This window comes from Cyprinus carpio, chromosome A3, assembly GCF_018340385.1.
Source record: "Cyprinus carpio isolate SPL01 chromosome A3, ASM1834038v1, whole genome shotgun sequence".
Classification (NCBI taxonomy): domain Eukaryota; kingdom Metazoa; phylum Chordata; class Actinopteri; order Cypriniformes; family Cyprinidae; genus Cyprinus; species Cyprinus carpio.
Window position 1 is genome coordinate 4,338,775 of NC_056574.1, and position 18,924 is coordinate 4,357,698.

Genomic DNA, 18,924 nt, shown 5'->3' on the forward strand with positions numbered 1-18,924 from the left:
CTAATAAGTTTTTTTTTTTTTTTTTTTGTTACAGAGTTATTTATCTCAGTGTTCACTGGTCAGAAAAGTCATCTGTGTTTTTGAACTGTAGGCATTTTCATTTTTTTTCAACTGCTTAGATGCAAAATATTTACTTTTCACACAATTTCTGAAAGCGGACACTCAAACACCAGAATCACAGACCAAATATGCAAAACCATACACTAATTATCAGCCTTTAACTCAGTTTTCAATTTCATAAAACACTTTTTGGAAAACACAACACAGAGTTCTCTATGTAACACACAAAAATCTATCAGGAATTAATATTATGGCAAAGGTGTTTGCAAATGTTTGCTTCTGAGATGTGTTTGTGATATTTTGAGTGCAGTGCTCCATTTTGCAAGAGATGTGAGGCATTTTGCATTTTGTGTGTGATTCTTGGAATTGTGTGTAATGTTTTGTCAAAAAGAGGCAAAATTTTGAAAATATTAGCAGTTAAAAAAAAAACACAAACAAAACTGTAATAACTAGATTGAAAAGTTTGAAAGACAAATTTATGCTGGCATGTCTTAAAGTCTTGTTTATAAAACGTAAATGGTTTGGTCAGTTAGATGTTCTAGACATTTGCTAAAGTGTTGCTAGTTGGGTGCTAGGATATTCTGGCTGGTTGCTAGGATCTTGCTTTGCAGTTGCTGGGGTGTTGCCAGAGTATATGGTTGATAGAGTTTGTTCTGGATGATTACAGACATCCCCACCTCTGTTAATAACAGAAAATCAAACATTGTTTTTGACATTGATATTACTGTATCTCTCTCTAATGTTAGGAAATGCAAAAGTTTGTGTTGCTCTTAAACTTGCACTAAACGTGATTATACCATCTAAGTAGCCTATGTAATTTTAATAGATCTGCATGTCTTCTTTAGTGACACAAGCTCAGAAACATTTATAACCCACTGAAGTTTTTTATGTTGTGCATTGACTTGGTGCCATGATGGATATTGAAATGTTATTTATTTAACATTTTAAACAGTATAGATGATTACTTAATTGTAATACAATATTTGTGAACATAAATGTGTATGTCAGACCATAAATCCCCAAAAACTATGCATGGGGGCTTGCTTTGGTGTTGCCACCCCTCATAGACCCCATGGCATCCACCCTAAAAATAATTTTCTAGATCGGCCCCTGCGTGGTGCTAAAACCTTGTTGTAATTAATAGAAAAAAAAAAAAAAACCTTAACAAAAAAAAAAAATTAATAAGTCTGGATCCCTGAATTGCCCATCTCCCGTCAATGATTTAGCTCCCCCACAGCACATGCGTTCAAATTCTCTGGGACTGTCCCTGGTACATTATTTTTGAAAAGCAAAAATTGTGTTTTTCCAACTCTAAACACAGTCCCCAAGTAAATTAGGTTGAAAAAACGAGTTGCGTGGTGTCCCCACCACTTTTCAATGTAAAGTGAAAGTGAAGTGACATGAAGCCAAGTATGGTGACCCATACTCAGAATTGGTGCTCTGCATTTAACCCATCCAAAGTGCACACACACAGCAGTGAACACACACACACCGTGAACACACACCCGGAGCAGTGGGTAGCCATTTATGCTGTTTATGCCTTATGTAAAGTTATGCCACTGGTTGACACTTATCTTTATGCTCTGAAATCAATCACAGAATGACACAGAATGGTTTATTTTTCAGTTCTTCAACTTGTTTTCGCAGCTCTTTTATTTCTTCTCCTTTCTGCTCTTTCAGTTGCTGATTGAGTTTTTCTAGTACTTCCTGTTGTCTCTGACATTCTTTCAACATCTCTTTGAGCTCCTGCACCTGCTGCTCTTTTCTCTGTCTGAAATCATAAAATTCTTCTGCCTGTTTTCTGGCTACATCTTCATGTTTCCTCTCCATGTGTTTTATTTCCTCTTCATGTTTCTTCTTTATGAATTTTATTTCATCTTCATGTTTCTGTTTCATTTCATCTCTCTCTTTTTCTTCTCTTTCTTTTCTCTCTCTTTCTCTTCTCTTCATCTCTTCTTCTTGCTCTTGTTTCAGATCTTCAATCATTTCTTCCATCTCTTTCTCTCTTCTTCTCATCTCTCATCATCTTCTCGTTTTCTTCTCTCCCACTCCCTTTTTCTCTCTCGTTCCAGTTGTTCATAATGTCTTTCTATTTCATGTCTCTTTTCATCATATTCTCTCTCTTTTTCTTCTCTTTCCTTCTGTTTCTGTCTCTCCTCGTCTATCTTCTGTCGTTCTTCTCTCTCTCTTTCAAATACCTGTTTTATTTTCTCCAGTTCTTCTTGTTTTTCTCTCAGCTGTTCATCATGTTTCTCTTTTCTCTTTCTTTCATCTTCCTCTCGTTCTCTTATCTGTTGTTTCTTTTCATCCTCCCATTCTCTCTGCTGTCGTTTAATTTTCTCTGAACCATAAGATCTTTTCTCTTCATCCACTGATGTTCCTTCAGCATCACCAAATATTTCACATGTGAGATATTCTTCCTGGGTTTCCTGAAGTATCTTATCAACTCTCTTGAATATGTCAGATTGCCATTCTGGGTTTTCTTTTTCAAACTCCAAATGTCTTTCTCCACACTCCTTTATTAACTGATGAATGTATGAGTCGTCTCTCTCTTCATCAGTCGTGAGAACGATGGCACGTTTAATTGCTTCTCCACTAAATTTGTTTAGCACATGTTTCACTCTTCTCAGGTCCTCCTCGGTGAAGTTGTTATACTGCAGTATGAGTATGAACACATGAGGTCCTGGATCAGACAGAAACACACACTCTCTCACTGTCTGTGTGATCTGATGATCTGAGATGTTTAGATTCAGCAGATGAAGAGTGTTAATGACTGTGACGTGTCTGTCCTTCACCATTCCACTGATTTTCAGCACATTGTGCTGCTTTATAGGTGCATCACTCTCATGCACATCTATTCCCAGGATCGAGTTTCTGACTCTGCTGTTTTCTGATACATTCTTCCCAAGAAGAACAATCCTCAGATCACACACTGAAAGACACAAAACACATTCAAATATTCTTTCACGAAAATATTTAGAAAACAAATAAATAAAGTCTGTGGTTATAATCTAGCTATAATTTAATGACTTACTGTTAGGGTGTTCATCACTTTGACTTCGTCGCCTTTGGCTCTCTGAAAATAACATCACCCATATAGTATCAGATGTGATGAATATGACATGATTGAGCATTCACAATCATTATGACTGACTGGATTTATTGAATGTGTACAGAAATTTTTTTGAATTAACATGCAAACATTAGGTCTGGTTTAATTATTGATGGTTTACAACATTAATCCTGTTTCACATAAAATGCAGGTTAATAATTAATATGAATACTATGTTTTTGTCAATCATAGTTTTTTTCACTTACTGGTGGGACGATTACCAGTTGGGCTTTGGTCTCTCTTGCTTTCTATAAATAAAATAATAATAATAAAAAATCAACAGTTTTTAATATCTGCATTATTATCTTACTGACTAGAACACGTTAATAAGTCAAAGGACAATGCACACATTATAAAGCCATTTTTATCTGTAATTCAGTGTTAAAGTTTCTATCTACTTGAACTCAAATAAAGGTGCAATGATGAATAAATGAATAGTTTTAAGACAGCAATGCAAATATTACAGATTTTACAGTTTGGCATTTGTGAATAATTTAAGCTGTAATACTATGACTATGATTATTAAGTGCCGGCCGTTCTATCTGCCGAGGGAATTTACTGCCATACTGTTCGTTTCGGTTTACATTCCCCCAAACAACAACAGCAACAGGAACGATGCACTAAATGAACTGTACCAGCATATCAGTGAACAGCAGACAGCCCACCCTGATGCTTTTCTCTCATCATAGCTGGGGATTTCAATACATGCTGACTTAAGATTGTGTTTCCAAAATGCACCAACACATTAACTTTCCAACACGAGGTAATAACATTTTAGACTTGTTTACACCACACAGAGAGAAACACAAAGCCCTCCCCTCCCCCCACCTCGGTGCCTCAGACCACATCACTGTCATGCTAATGCCTGCATACAGACTGCTCGTTAAAGTCGCCAAACCAGTTCAAAAACAGATTCAAATGTGGCCAGAAGGGTCGTCAGGGGCTCTTCAAGACTCTTCAAGACAGCTTTGATACAACTGACTATGTTTAAGCAGGCTGCCACATACAATAACTCCACTGACCTCCAGGAGTAGTCAGAGACTGTCATTACATCAACAAGTGCATTGATGATGTAACAGTCACAAAAACCATCACTGTCCGGGCTAACCAGAAGCCGTGGATGACAGGGGAGGTCTATAGACTCCTGAAGACATGGAACGCTGCCTTCAGAGCTGGAGATGAGGTGGGCCTGAGAACAGCCAAGGCCAATCTGTCCCGCGGCATCAGAGAGGCTAAGAGACAGTACTCCAGGAGGATAGCCCATCAATTCAGCGACAGCAGAGACACTCAGAGCCTTTGGCAGGGGATACAGACCATTCTGGGACTACAAAGCCCCCCACCATGGACCTGTGACAGCAACATCTCTCTACTGAACGAGCTGAACACCTTCTTCGCTCACTTTGAGCAACAAAACAGCTCCACTGCACAGAAGACTCCACCTCCTCCCAGTGACCAGGTGATGATGCTGACCCCAGACAGGCGTGAGGGAGATCACTTCGGCAGGATCAATGCTGCATAAAGCTCGAGGTCCTGACAGCATCCTGGCGTGTACTGAGGGAGCTGTGCAGCAGAACTCACTGATGTCTTCACAGACATTTTCAACATCTCACGTAGTCAGGCTGTTGTTCCCACATGTTTCAAAGCTACCACCATAATTCCAGTACCGAAGAAGCCATCTCCATTCTGCTTCAATGACTACCGTCCTGTTGCACTTACTCCCATTCTCATGAAGTGCTCTGAACGGCTAGTCATGCACCACATCAAGTCTGCCCTCCCCCCCTCTCTGGACCCCTTCCAGTTTGCATATCGGTCCAACTGGTCCGAGCCCGATGATGCCATCGCCACTACCGTCCACTCAGCACTCCACACATATAGACCAAAAAGGACTCATACATCAGAATGCTGTTCATAGACTTCCGTTCAGCATTCAACACAATCACCCCTCAACAGCTCATTTACAAACTGGTCCAGCTGGGGGCAAGCATTAAAAGCTATTTTACATAATGGTCTCATTTACAAACTGGTCCACCTCAGGCAATACGGGTCGGCAGCAACACATCCAGCACCAGCACCATCACACTGAACACTGGGGCCCCCCAAGGATGTGTGCTGAGCCCCCTCCTCTTCACTCTGCTGACCCATTACTGCACACCGTCACACAGCTCCAACCTCTTCATTAAGTTTGCGGGATGACCGCACGACTGTGGTGGGTCTCGTAGCAACAAAGACCAAACTACAGGAGTGAGGTGACGCCTGGCCGGAGTGGTGCAGTGATTGGCAATCTCTCTCCTGAGCGTGAAGATGAAGGGAGATTGTTGTTGACTTCAGGAGGAGAGCACACACTTTCCAGCACATCTCCCCGTGCCACTGTGGAGAGAGTGAGCAGCACCAAGTTCCTGGGTGTGTGTGCACATCACAGGGGACCTCCTCTCTGGACTGAAAAGCTGCCTGCAGCACTGGCCAAGAAATCACAGGCTGGCTGGCGTCTACTACTTCCTCCACCAAACTGAGAAGAGCCCAGAGGCCCCACCCCCATCCTTGTGCACTTTCTACAGAGAGGCACCATTGAGAGCATTCTGACTAGCTCCATCACTGTGTGGTATGGCGCCTGCAACGTGTCCTGCCGAAAGTCTCTGCAATGCAAAGTGAGAGTAGCTGAGAAGATCGTTGGTGTCTCCCTCCCCTCCCTCCAGGAAATTTATGGAACCTGTCTCACCCGGTAAACCTTTGCATACTTGGGTGATCCCACTCACCCATCACACAGCTTCTTTACAGTCTGCTGCCATCAGGGGAGGAGACTGCGCGAGTCTCCAGGCCAGGACCAGCAGACTGAAGGACATCTTCATTCATCAGGCTGTCAGGAGGCTGAACTCTCGCTTCCCGAATCCTGTCTCCCATTTTTAGAGCTCTATTGTTGGTGGTATCTGTATCATGCCGAGGGGTCTGAGAATAACGCACTTGATTCTCTGTATGTATGTACTGTACATGTGGAAGAATTGACAATAAAGCAGACTTGACTTGACTTGACTAATTAATAACTGCATTAGAATGCTATCAACAGCTCAAGCCTCCGTTACCAGCTTTAAAATTATGTTTTGGAATTAGCTTAGAAGCGTTGGATGAGATCGCGAGGAGAAATAGTCCTACTCACAATAGCAATTTAAGTACAAAAACTGGACGAATCCCTTTAAATAAATCATCGGATCGATGTCTTGAGGTGTGGTAACCGTAGTATAAGTGGAATTATTGACATGTCGTTAAATTATTAGAAAAATAATGCACACCCAAGGTGTAACGGCCACGACATTAATTATTTTTCTAATAATTCAACTGCCCGTCATCAGTTATTCCTTACATATTTAACTTAATACAAATAGAAACTGCTTCAGAGTTACAATAAATGTCAGCATCACAAAAAAAAAAAAAAGTTTCATTAGTCAGTAGTTTCAATTCAACAAAGCACCTCAACATGACTGTCAGTGGATTAAGTGCTACAATCAGTTGAAGAAAATGACAAACTAAAGATTAGAGGTTGACCGATAGTGGATTTTGCCGATAACGATAACTATGTAGGTTGGACCACACTGGCCGATACAGATTAATTAACCGATAGTTTTTACAATGGATACTGAACAAAAACTAAAATAGTGCTTTATTTAAAAACAGTACTGAACCATACTATTAGTAGAAATAATATTAAAAGTAATAATAATAATAATAATAATAATAATAGTAATAGTAAATATTGAAATTACCACACTCTAATAGAGCCCTATGAAATCCGTTTTATTTTTTTCTAAATTCCATTATTTCGGTTTTATTTTTCTGGATTCTGTTTTTATCCATTTAAATTTTTCTCCACTCATTTTTAATAGTTAAACTAAAGTTTATTAATCAAAAAGCAAGTCTAATTAATTAAAAACATGAAACATATACACATAGGCGTATTAACAGGGTGGCCACCACTAACGAAAGCGTGGCCACTCCTTTGGCCACCCCACTCAAAGTTTTTGTCAATTTTTTTTCTTGACAAGAAATGCATTTATTTAGATGTGGAACTGCCGTATCTCTTTAGGCTATGACCACATCAAACGGGAGAATTTTCAGACTCATGCTTGAGCTTCACCTCAGCGTCGGGCGCGAGTCAAACGAGCGCGGAAAAGCTACAGCAGCCAAATGAGCTTCAGTAGAACAACTGTGAACTGCAGTCTGAAGAGATGTTGTTAGACTATTTGTCAGTAAAACACACTTTCCCGTCCAATCAGCCGTTTTACCGTGCTCACAGCGCACACTCTTCAACAGTACGCAGATATGTGGCGCATGCTCTATATCACTTCATCATAAATAACCCGCACAACAAACTTTGGGCATAGGCTACATACCTCGTTCTGTTGTCAGCTAAATCATGAAATCACCAAAAAGGTGATTAAAACTGCAAACTGCATGTACACAGCACACAAGAACGTCTCTCAAATGCATGTAGTAAAATATATTCTGCAATTTGAGATTCTATAAGGCACAAGATGATATGTATTTTTTATTTGTAATTTAATGCACAAATAAATGTGAGCACAGTGCACTTATACTAGAAAATATGCAAAAATTAAAACATTTAAAGAGCAGGTCATATGGGTTTTTGAAAAAATCTCTCTTTTGCAGTTTATAACGTAGCTATCCTTAAATGAAAACAATCTGCAAAGTTGTTAATCAAAAAGTGCATGATAAATAAAGATATTGTCTCTCAAAAGAGAAGTCGGTTCTGAATGCACGTATTAGCAGTCGTTATATTTCGACTCTCTCTTTTGCCTGATACGAGTATGCGATCACTGGGTAGCTTACATTTGCATAATCCCCCGCCTGCCCTTGCGAAATCTGAACAGAGTCTGATCTGCCCACAAACACTTTTTGCTATTAGATGCGTTTATCATGTTGAGAAGACACGGTGTTCAAGGATACCACAGAAATACAATTCGAGCCTTTTGTTGTGTGCTTGTCATTTTATCAAGAACTGCTTCCCTAATCTGGGCTTTTATCTTCGTTGGCTTCTAATCTTCTTAAATTGGACTTACAAGCTCTCTGAACCACGACCTGTAAGTAGTAACGATTGAACGTTAGGTGTACATTTTCAATTGAGTGCTCAAAATATAATTTTTTTGTGCCAATATGTGATGTATACCTAGTGCAGCTTTAGGTTTCCAGGTAAAGTACGATATTACTGTCTTACTGAGTAGTTCTAAAAATTGCAGTGAACCTAAGAATTTGATTATTGTAGAACTGACGTTGTTCTAATTACTTTGTTTAATAATAAGAATGTAGTGTAGCACACAGACTTTATAATAATTGTGAAACTGCTGTTTATTGTGCTGCACTGGCAGGTACAGGGTTAATGCGGAGAGATGAGTGATTTCGGGCTGGTGCTCCTGTGATACAACTGTTCTGGGTTCTGATTAAAAGTTAAGACCTAAAGCGTCTTTTGTGCTGTGGATTCTTCAAACATTACGGTAGATATATTTTTGGTTTACAAACTGTATTGTTTAATCAGTTAGTCCGCGTTAGCACTTTCGGCTAACAGCGTATCCACCTAGATGTTCACTGGTTTAGCAGCTAAACTTTAGCTGTGGGCCACGATTCCCTCTGCATAAGATGTTTTTGTATTTTATGTCATTATAAGAGCGGATTGATTATATTATTGTTTTTGTAAAGGTGCTTTGTCAATGGTAGCGCTGGCTAACTGGCTCAAGGACTCATCTCTGCAAGTAGATATAACTGCAGGCCGGAGATCTCCAAAATGGGGCGTGAACTCCAAAATTGGGCAGAACCTCCAAAATGGGGTGGGTCTCCCTCGCGCCAAAGACTTTTCACCATTGGCTCTGGCTCCAGCCAATTGTTATTGACTTACATTTCAAAATATAAAATTTTATAAATTAAACATTGTTTCTAGTTCATTTTATTTTCATAAAATAAAATATGCTATATAAATAAAATATTCTCTGTGAGAGCAACCCCAAAGCTTGTGGCCAGTGATGTTGGACTGGAGTTTGAACCTCTGCTTAATGATATAAGCGTGAATCACCCACGAGGTCTCCCGAGCCTCCCAAGCGCCCAGCTCTAACGCTTTTTCTCAGCAAAGGGGCATCCTGGGGCTCGAAAATTTGCAGGGGTAGAAAGGGGGGTAGTGGCGCTGGGTGTAACTAAAAAGGTGCCATTGTCCGGTGAGGTCCAGTTGGGGGAGTTATGGAATGATCTCATATCGCATAGTGTAGGGAAACAACACTTTAATTGACACAACCAATAAAATCTTTGCGTGAATCAGTTATGGGGTGGCGTTTGCACTTAAGTTGATTGGGGGAAATTGAAACTTAAGGCGTGTCATGTGCCTGTCTGTCAATGGGAGGGAAGCCACGCCCTATTTTGGAGCTCCCACCCCGTTTTGGAGTTCCCGCCCCCATTTGGAGATCTCCAGGCTGCAGTTATACCCTTCTCCATCTCTGTGCCAATCACAACAGGTTTGGCCAGCTGACCAATCAGAGCAGAGTGGAAGCGAGGAAGGGAGGGGCTTGCTCTCGAACTTGCTTGAAACAGCGAATCATTTCTAATCATTGGCAAATTACTCTAATGTTAAATGTATATTCTGATAAAATTACAATGTTTTCTGACCTTAGATGCATTTAAACCTGATGCAGGGGACTCCAATACAATACTGGGACACTTTAAAATACCATATGACCTGCTCTTTAAATGCATAAAATAACTCATTTTATATTCTGGCATTTATGACTGTTGACTTCGGCCTTTTTCACATTTTTATCATTATCTGCATGCCTCATCCAGGAGTATGCAAACCTAACCCAAGTGGGGGTTTCTAGCAGCTGAATAAACAATAAAGCTATAGTGAGCCCCTTTATTAAAATACCTGGGGGTGAGGAATAATACAAAAATTGTTATATTCACCCAGTATTACTTGATCTAATTCACAAATATCTCAATTACAGTTAAGTAGAAATTAATTGTACTCAGTCGTGTTTTAGGCACTAAAACAGTCCAGTACATTATAATCAAACATATTTTTCTATTGAAATAATGAAGATTTCTGTGCCACCCTGGCTGCTGGCCCCTCCGTGAGTTTAAGCACTCTCAAGATTCAAGATTCAAGTTATTCTAACAGTTATTGTTTCGGCTGATTTTCTCAAAAAACAAAACAAAACTATCGTTATAATCACTAAAGCTGTATAAACTGTGAAATGAATCTCTTTGTACATACATCTGCGCTTTGCTACGGAGCCCCTAAAGGGTCATTGTGGTGGAAAAAAATCAGAGTGATTTTATTTGCGTTCTCTTGCAAAAACAAGTTTAGTTTGGACAAACACTTCCTGTTTACTTTACAGCTTGTAGTGGTTTATACAGCTCCATAAGTTCACAATGGAGGCGGTTCATAGAGTTTTGTTTTTGAACTTGGAGAAATAGTCAGTGCATGCTTATTAGGGGCGGTTTTGGGACATACTAAAGCAGCTTAATGTAAAACACTGTGTGAGAGCTCGTGAGGAGCGGGCGAGGCGATTAAGGCACCTGCGCCCATTCACCCGATACTTGAGAGTCCCGCGAAGGAGAACTGAAGGAGGGACTGATGAGCTGGACAAAGACAGTAGGCTATATAGGCTAAAACCAAAATATGGTAAACAGTTTATTAATAAAATATAGCCTATTATGCACAGGAAAGCAGACAAAGCCCAGAATAGCTAGAAACAGAAGCCAAAAAACCTAATGTAAAAAGCTGAAACTGGGCTCGCGTACAGCTCTCTTTCATCACAAATCAAAATGTTTCCATATTAGCAATGTATTTGAAGAAAAAATCATAATGAACAAAAATGTGCCGCGCACTGGAGTGGGCGGGGCTCATTGGAACTATTATTTTGTTGTAAAATACAATATGGACAATATGTGTGTGTTTAAAATGTAGGCTTCTTTAAAATTTAAAATGTACACTTAATATTGCCTTTTTGTTGAACTGTTAGGCCTTTATAAAATAAATTTCACATATGCAATATTCTGGATATTCAGGGAAAATTGCATTCATTATAGGTTCCAGAAGCGAGAAATGAGAGGCGTAACAGTGTTAGAAGCTTTACTAACATTTCTAATAATCTTTTTATATTATTGAATCTTCAAACTGAATTCAAAAAAATCGCATTATGCCCTATTTGTAGCCTAAGTGATGGAGTATTTTGTTTCAGCGATTTGATCGCGTTAAGCGCCCTGATGCATATATATTCAGTACAGAGTGCGGCATGTTCATTATTAAAATAAAAGAATCCGCAATACAGATATAACGATACATACAATCAATTTAAATAATCTGTATTATGTCTGTGTGTCACGTGTCATTGAGCCCAGCCCTCCAGTGCGGCACATTTTGTTCATTATGATTTTTTTCTTCAAATACATTCGCGAATATGGAAACATTTTGATTTGTGATGAGAGAGAGAGAGGCTGTCACGATGAGCCCAGTTTCGGCTTTACATTAGGTTTGGCTTGTTTCTAGCTATTCTGGGCTTGTCTGCTTTCCTGTGCATAATAGGGTATATTTTATTAATAAACTGTTTACCATATTTTGGTTTTGCCTGCACTATAGCCTACTGTCTTTGTCCAGGTTCCCTTAAGGATCCTTTCTATATCCTGATAGTAGTTTTAAATGGGGGAGAAGCTTGTTGTATTATGGCTATTTGCTTTACTGATAGCTATTAATAAGGTTATTAATATTACAATTTTATTAGCATTAATACTATTTATTAGGCCTTACCAATTGGGCCTCAATGCCACTGTTATAGTAGCTACATCCACATTAAGTGTTTTAGAATGTCCAAAACCATGTCTTAAACTATAGGCAAAAGCTGACTGTAGCCTATTTGAACTTGAGTCCAAGAGTTTAAAAATAAAACTCTTTCTTTCTATAGAGGGGATAGCCTACGCTTAAAGTGCAGTTTACCAGGTTACGTTCATATTCTGGGCTATTCTGCTTGTCTGTCTACTTTAATAATATGGTGTGTAATCCGTGTTCTGAATTTAGTCATCCAGTGTGTAATAAAGCGTTATAGTCACAGGAAGAATGAAGTGGGGAACCGTGAACATTCAAACAAACTTGAATAATAAAATAGCTACCTAATAGATTATGATCAGCCCTACTGCATTGGGCGATCTCATCAGCGCACAAACAGAACCAAAACACAAAATAAAGTCGAGCCTGGTCCTCTATCGTCCAACACTGTCACTTCAGTCCCTCCTTCAGTTCTCGCCAGCGGGGACTTCGTTACGATTGAATGGCGCCAGGTGCTCCACCGGCCTCGCTCCGTTCCCCGGCTCTCACACAGTGTTTTACATTAAGCGCGTTTTAGTATGTCCCAAAACCGTGCCGTAATAAGCATGCACTGACTATGTCTCCAAGTTCAAAACAAAACTCTATGAACCACTCCATTGTGAACTTATGGAGCTGTATAAACCACTACAAGCTGTAAAGTAAACAGGCAGTGTTTGTCCGGAACTCAGCTGGTTTTCTTGAGAGAACGCCAGAAGTTTTGCGAGAGCATAAATAATTTTTCTGCAGAGAGCATAAAAAAATAAAAAATATATTTTTTCCTCCCACCCCAAATTTTTTCACTCTTTCTGATTTTTTTCCAGCGCAATGACCCTTTAGGGGCTCCGTACTTTGCTGTTTATGATGAGGGAATTCGCAAGAGTCCGGAATTCAGTCAGCGAACGCGCACGCGCTCAACAAAACTGATGAGTTTCAGCGAGGACTCATCTGAACGCTTCTGTTTTGCCATTGTATTCCTAAACTCAACAGAATTGTGTGTGATTGGTTAAAATGCGCAACACTGTAAAAACGCCTAAAATAAAATAAGGCGCAACATGAGAAAATCTTAATTTAATGCCGCTTTTGATAGTCTATTCATATTCACTTTGTTAGCAACAGGCATAATAAATTATATTTGTTTGTGCAGGGGCATTTTTTGTCCAATTGAGTGGCATTTTTGCCCCAAGTACCCATACGTGGCCAGGGGAAGGCTAAGCCTTACAGACGTTCCGACTATGCATACATTTTTACATCAATTTAAGAAAAGTTTATTGAATGTTTATTGAAGTGAATGAACAGCGCTCTCTTCCACCTTCAATACCCGTGACTGAAGTGCCCTTGAGCAAGGCACTGAACCCCAAGTTGCTCCCCGGGTGCTGGATACATAGCTGCCCACTGCTCCGGGTGTGTGTTCACTTCTCACTGCTGTGTGTGTGCACTTGGATGGGTTAAATGCAGAGCACCAATTCCGAGTATGGGTTACCACACTTGGCAAATGTCACGATTTTCACTTTCACTTATTAATTTAATCTTTTAATCACCTGAAAATTAAGCAATTTTTTTTTTTTTTTTTTGCAAACAAGGGGGATTTACTATTAAAATTAAAACATGGAAGAAATGTTGTGTGATTATTTCATAAAAAATAATGTTTGTTTCATTTTAGTAGTAGCAGTAGGCTATGTACATTCTGCTGAATAGACTTCAAATCAAGCACGAATACATTTACAGTTCTGTGTATGTAATATGAGGCTAGTTTTAGTCAAATCAAACGGTCAGATGCTCATGAATACTCTCTCAGAACTGTTATGGAGATGTTGTTCATGTGTTTCTGTCCTCGTTTAGTAAGACAGCAGACAAATCACCGTGAGATTCACGCGCGCTTCAGTAACATTAGCCTATATGTGTAATAAATGAAACATTACGTCTGCGCCATTCATTAAACGAGTCACGCAGAACTCACGTAGGATTCATATTTAAAATCTACTTTTTCTTAATAGTTACAGATACTAGTCCATATCGTGATTTGATTTAAGTGTTATGACCTACTTTTGATTAACTCATTCAAAATTTGACATTTAAACAAAATTCTGTGACATTCCACGTATAACTGTGAATTCCATTTTTATGAATGGATTCCGAGATTCCGTCCACATTTTCCGCTTCACGGAAATCAGAGGGCCCTACAATTATACCAGCACAATGTATACTCTCTCACTTTAACTGCTTCTATTCTTGAATAAATTTCTAATATTCTATTCAGAAATGTTAATTCATGCATTTATGACATCAAGGTTAGATTATTGTAATGCTTTATTGGGTGGTTGTTCTTGCGCTTAGTAAACAAACTCCAAGTTAGTCCAAAATGCAGCAGCTAGTGTTCTTACTAGAACCAGGAAGTATGATCATATTAGCTCCGGTCCTGTCAACACTGCACTGGCTCCCTATCAAACATCATATAGATTTTTAAAATCTTGCTTATTACTTATAAAGCCCTGAATGGTTTAGCACCTCAGTATTTGAGCGAGCTCTTGTTACATTATAGTCCTCCGCGTCTGCTGCATTCTCAAAACTCTGGCAATTTGATAATACCTAGAATATCAAAGTCAACTGCGGGCGGCAGATCCTTCTCCCTATTGGCGCCCTAAATCTCTGGAATAACCTACCTAACATTGTTCGGAGGGGCAGACACACTCTTGCAGTTTAAATCTAGATTAAAGACCCATCTCTTTAACCTGGCTTACACATAACATACTAATACACTTCTAATATCCAAATCCGTTAAAGGATTTTTAGGCATTAATTAGGTAAACCGGAACCGGGAACACCAGGACAACTAGAGCCCCAGATACAGATCACCTGTAAAGATCTTGTCTCAGACGACCACCGGGACAAGGGAAGAAGGGACCACATGAGTCCTGTTGAGTACTTTGCTTTGCTTGAGTTTGGTGTTGAACTGCTGGTTTCGTCTGGTCAGAGGAGAACTGGGACCCGACTGAGCCTGGTTTCTCCCAAGGTTTTTTTTTCTCCATTCTGTCACCGATGGAGTTTTTGGTTCCTTGTCAGCTGTCGCCTCTGGCTTGCTTAGTTAAGGGGACACTTCATTAGCTGATATTGTTGACTTGATTGCAAATTATTGCACAGATACTATTTAAACTGAACTGAGCTGCATGATGACATCACTGAATTCAATGATGAACTGCCTTTAACTGTCATTTTGCATTATTGACACACTGTTTTCCTAATTCAGTTGCTTTGACACAATAATTTTTGTTTAAAACGCTATATAAATAAAGGTGACTTGACTGTTGATCCAAAAAAAAGTTAAATATTAAAAAAAAAATACCTGACCATCAGTACACAAATGACATACACGTGAAATATGTTGTTTCATTGTATTGTTAATTGTTATTATTTTGGAATTATTGTTATTATTTTAGAAACCCTAACTTGATACACTTCGTTTTAACAAATAGTAAATGTTTATTTAACCAGAAAGTAACTGGGACATGCATTCATATAAAAAAACCTCTGAGGACTTTGTCTCCTTATGTCACAATGCCACAGCAGGCCTCTGATGTTTACATACAGGTAAAAACCCTAGTTTATAAAACTGGGACAGCATAGCGTTATTTCTTATTTTGCTTTAAGAGCAAATAATAACACATAAATAATATTATATCCCAACACTTACTTCACTTAGACCTACACACACAAAAACCTCGGTGAACTGTGGCAGATCGTCCATACGCTCATGACCAATGTAGTTTATAAAGTTCATCATTCGTTGTTTAAAGGGTTGCTGTATTGGTGCTTTAGGTTTAAACTGACAGCTTATTCACGGTTGTTTTGTAGGCCATAAAGCATAAATTTAGAAATGCAATGTTATATGGTAACATGAACGAATGGGAACGATCGTTTATAAAATCAGCGAAAAAACAGCGAAGAGAGAAATACATGCGCTTATCAGAAGAGGCTACGACATTAAGATACAAAGCTACAAATATTCGCGTGAGATTAATTCCGCTCATGTGATTAAAATCTCAATCCAGTCAGGTAATAGGAGTTTGCAACTCAAAATAATGAGCTATTATAAAGTCATAAGCTGACAGTACAAACACGTCAGCACACAGCAACTGCTTCTGGAGTATTTATTTCTTAAAGAAAGTCCGTTTTAAGACAGCAGTAAAAATAAACATTTTCATCCTTATAAAATATTATTTTAATTAAATAAGTGGGTTTAACATTTTACCTGAAATGTGCGCCATTTTACCACCAACGCGTCTCCGGTCTCCAAACCGAAAGTAAATGTCACACTGATGTAGAAACGAGCATGTATGAACTAAATCCAAGAGGAGGGTGCAGGTCAAAATATCCATATTCTCTAACTTCATACAGTGCTATAGAACAGGCAGAATGTTATAAATACTCACACAAAAACATTTGTACTGTACAGAATCAGAAATGAAAACCGTGGAGAAGACTGGAACACAAGTTTTTCTAACAGTTCTGTTTCTTTCCTGTCCAAACCACATTATTTCATACAAAAGATTCATTGCACTTTTCCATCTTATTTTGAGACTTGAGCTTGTACAATGTTTGCTAAAATCCTGTATTATAATTTTTACCATATTAACATAGCTTATTTCATTGGGATGCATTGACTTAGTTAAATGCAATTTGAAAGTTCATGTTTAAATTGTTGTTTACCTACACAGATGGACTCATATTAACATTAGTTCAGATTATGGATGATATCTGTCCCACTTTGTGTTTGCATTCTTAACAAATAATGATAGAAGTAACTTATAAAGCATTGTGGGTTACACACTTACACACCACCATCAGCTGTGTTTACCTGCTGCTAAACAAACAAACTGAGCTGAGAGTCAGCAAAAAACAGCACTGTTTTGTTGGAAATTTTTCTGAAAAAATAAAATAAATTCCAAAAAAAAAATAAAATAAAATAAAAAGTGGTCCAAACTATTTTGCAGTTCAGTCTGAAGAATACACAGGCACAATTTTTAGAAAGACTGAAAAAAATGTGTAGAGAAAAAAAAAGATAATGATCAACAACTAATATAGCCAATCCTGACAAACGTTGTTAGACTCTGACCCCAAAAAAATACTAACAGATTTTTTGTGAAAGTGAAAGGCTTGAAATGCTACTGTGCTTCTCTGTGTTTGAAGTTCTACTGGATTCCTCAAAGTCTTCTCTAACAATCCTGTTGAACTCAAGAGTGATTTATGATCCATGTGTTAAACGCTGATGAGAAGCTGGTCTCTCTGCTCTTTAGTACGGATGACATGACATCCATGGTTTCCAAAATGAACATAAAATTTTGATTCGTCTGACCACAGAACGGTTTTCCACTTTGCCTTCTCTATTTTAAATGTGCTTTGGCTCAGACAAGACAGCAGCGTTTCAGGATCATGTCCACAAATAACTTCTTCTTTGCTTGACAGAGCTTTAACCTGCATTCGTGAATCTTGTTCATAGACAGTGATTTCTGAGCCCATGCAGTGATCTCCATTACAGAATCATTCCTGTTTCTAATGCAGTGCTGCCCGAGGGCCTGAAGATCACACGCATCACACTCAGTATTGATTTTCACCCTTGTCCCTTGCACAGAGATTCTCTGAGTCTTTTGCCAAATGTTCCTCCAGCTGTTTCTTTTTTAGAAACACTTACTCTTCCAGCTTTTTTTTGCCCCGTCCCTGCTTTGAGATGTGTTGCAGCCATCAAATTCAAAATTGCCTTTTTTTTCCCCTTAAAATAGAACAGTTCCTCAGTTTAAAGATTTTATATGTTTTCTATGTTCTATTGTGAATAGACTAAGGGTTTATGAGATTTGCAAATCACGGCATTCTGTTTTTATTTACATTTGTGACCCTGTCAGTGAAATCCAGGCTAAAGTCTCAAAATCTAATTATCAACGTTTGATTTCAACCACTAATTTCACTATGATTTCAATCTTTGACATGGCCTTACTCACTCAATATTAAATATACAGAGGTTATATTTTTACAGAATGTTCTACATCTTTATGAAGGAAGATTTTATGTAGAAAACAGTAAAACACAAAGAATGACTTAAGCTGGGTCTTCACAGGCAGGGTCACATTTTACACAGCATCCTAGTTTGTTTGGAATTGGGCTTGTACCTGAACTCACCCTTCAGTTTGCTGCTGAGCTTGACATTTAGAGTGTATGCTGGTAATCCAGCACACGATGTCTTCAAAAGAACCAACAAAACTTCCAGCAGCTGCTAAGATAAACCCTCCGAACTGACTCCAATAACGAGCTCGTTTTGCACTGCATGGTAGTTGTTCTTCAGCTTGTTTTAAAGCTTCAGCTACTTCTCTTTCCAGTTTTATGAGATATTCACACTCTGCTTGTTCCTCGTGCTTCACGCTGAATCTTCTCCTTAAGTTTTTGTTTTTCTTCTCTCGTGCTTTTCTTCCAAGTATTTTATGAAGTTCTGTTGTTGTTCTCCCAAAGCCTTTTCTTTTCTTTTATTTTCTTCTTCAAATAGTTTCTGGTTCTCCTTCAGTTTTCTCTGCAGCTCTTTCTGTAGATTTTCACTTTTTCTCAGTTCATTCTGCATCTCTTCTCTTTCTCTCTCATTTTCTTTCTTCATTTCTTCTATTTCTGCTTCATATTTGGCTCTCAGCTCTTCTTTCTTTCCTCTTGATCTCTCTTCTTCTTGCTCTTTCAATGATTCTCTTGCTCTTCTCTGATGTTCTTCTGCACCTGCTGGAACATCTCATTGGTGTAGAAACTCCCTCCATTTGCTGCCACCATCATACAGTCAATCTTATCCAGCAGCTCAGAAACCTGCGTCTGATCTTTGTGTCTTTGTTGTTGAACACATGGCGTATCTGTGACCACACTGCTTGATGATGAG

At 38.8% G+C, this 18,924-nt stretch overlaps 1 protein-coding gene across 1 annotated transcript; it reads right to left on the bottom strand.

The window, feature by feature from the left end:
- Window positions 1–1,087: 1,087 nt before the first annotated feature.
- LOC109079689 (GTPase IMAP family member 7-like) lies at window positions 1,088–16,747 on the bottom strand. The gene is made up of 4 exons (XM_042716235.1): window positions 16,270–16,747; window positions 3,379–3,420; window positions 3,095–3,136; window positions 1,088–2,992 (listed from the first exon to the last, which is right to left on the bottom strand). Exons 1-4 carry the CDS (start codon window positions 16,409–16,411, stop codon window positions 2,073–2,075), a joined length of 1,146 nt encoding a protein of 381 aa, XP_042572169.1. The 5' UTR covers window positions 16,412–16,747; the 3' UTR covers window positions 1,088–2,072.
- Window positions 16,748–18,924: the final 2,177 nt, after the last annotated feature.

Excerpts from the sequence above, each read along its gene's own strand:
- LOC109079689 (XM_042716235.1), bottom strand. The coding sequence starts at position 16,411 with ATGAAGTTAGAGAATATGGATATTTTGACCTGCACCCTCCTCTTGGAT. Across the intron at positions 3,421-16,269 it reads TAAAATGGCGCACATTTCAG|AAAGCAAGAGAGACCAAAGC; the intron begins GTAAAATGTTAA and ends TTTTATTTATAG. Across the intron at positions 2,993-3,094 it reads AAGTGATGAACACCCTAACA|TGTGTGATCTGAGGATTGTT; the intron begins GTAAGTCATTAA and ends TGTGTCTTTCAG.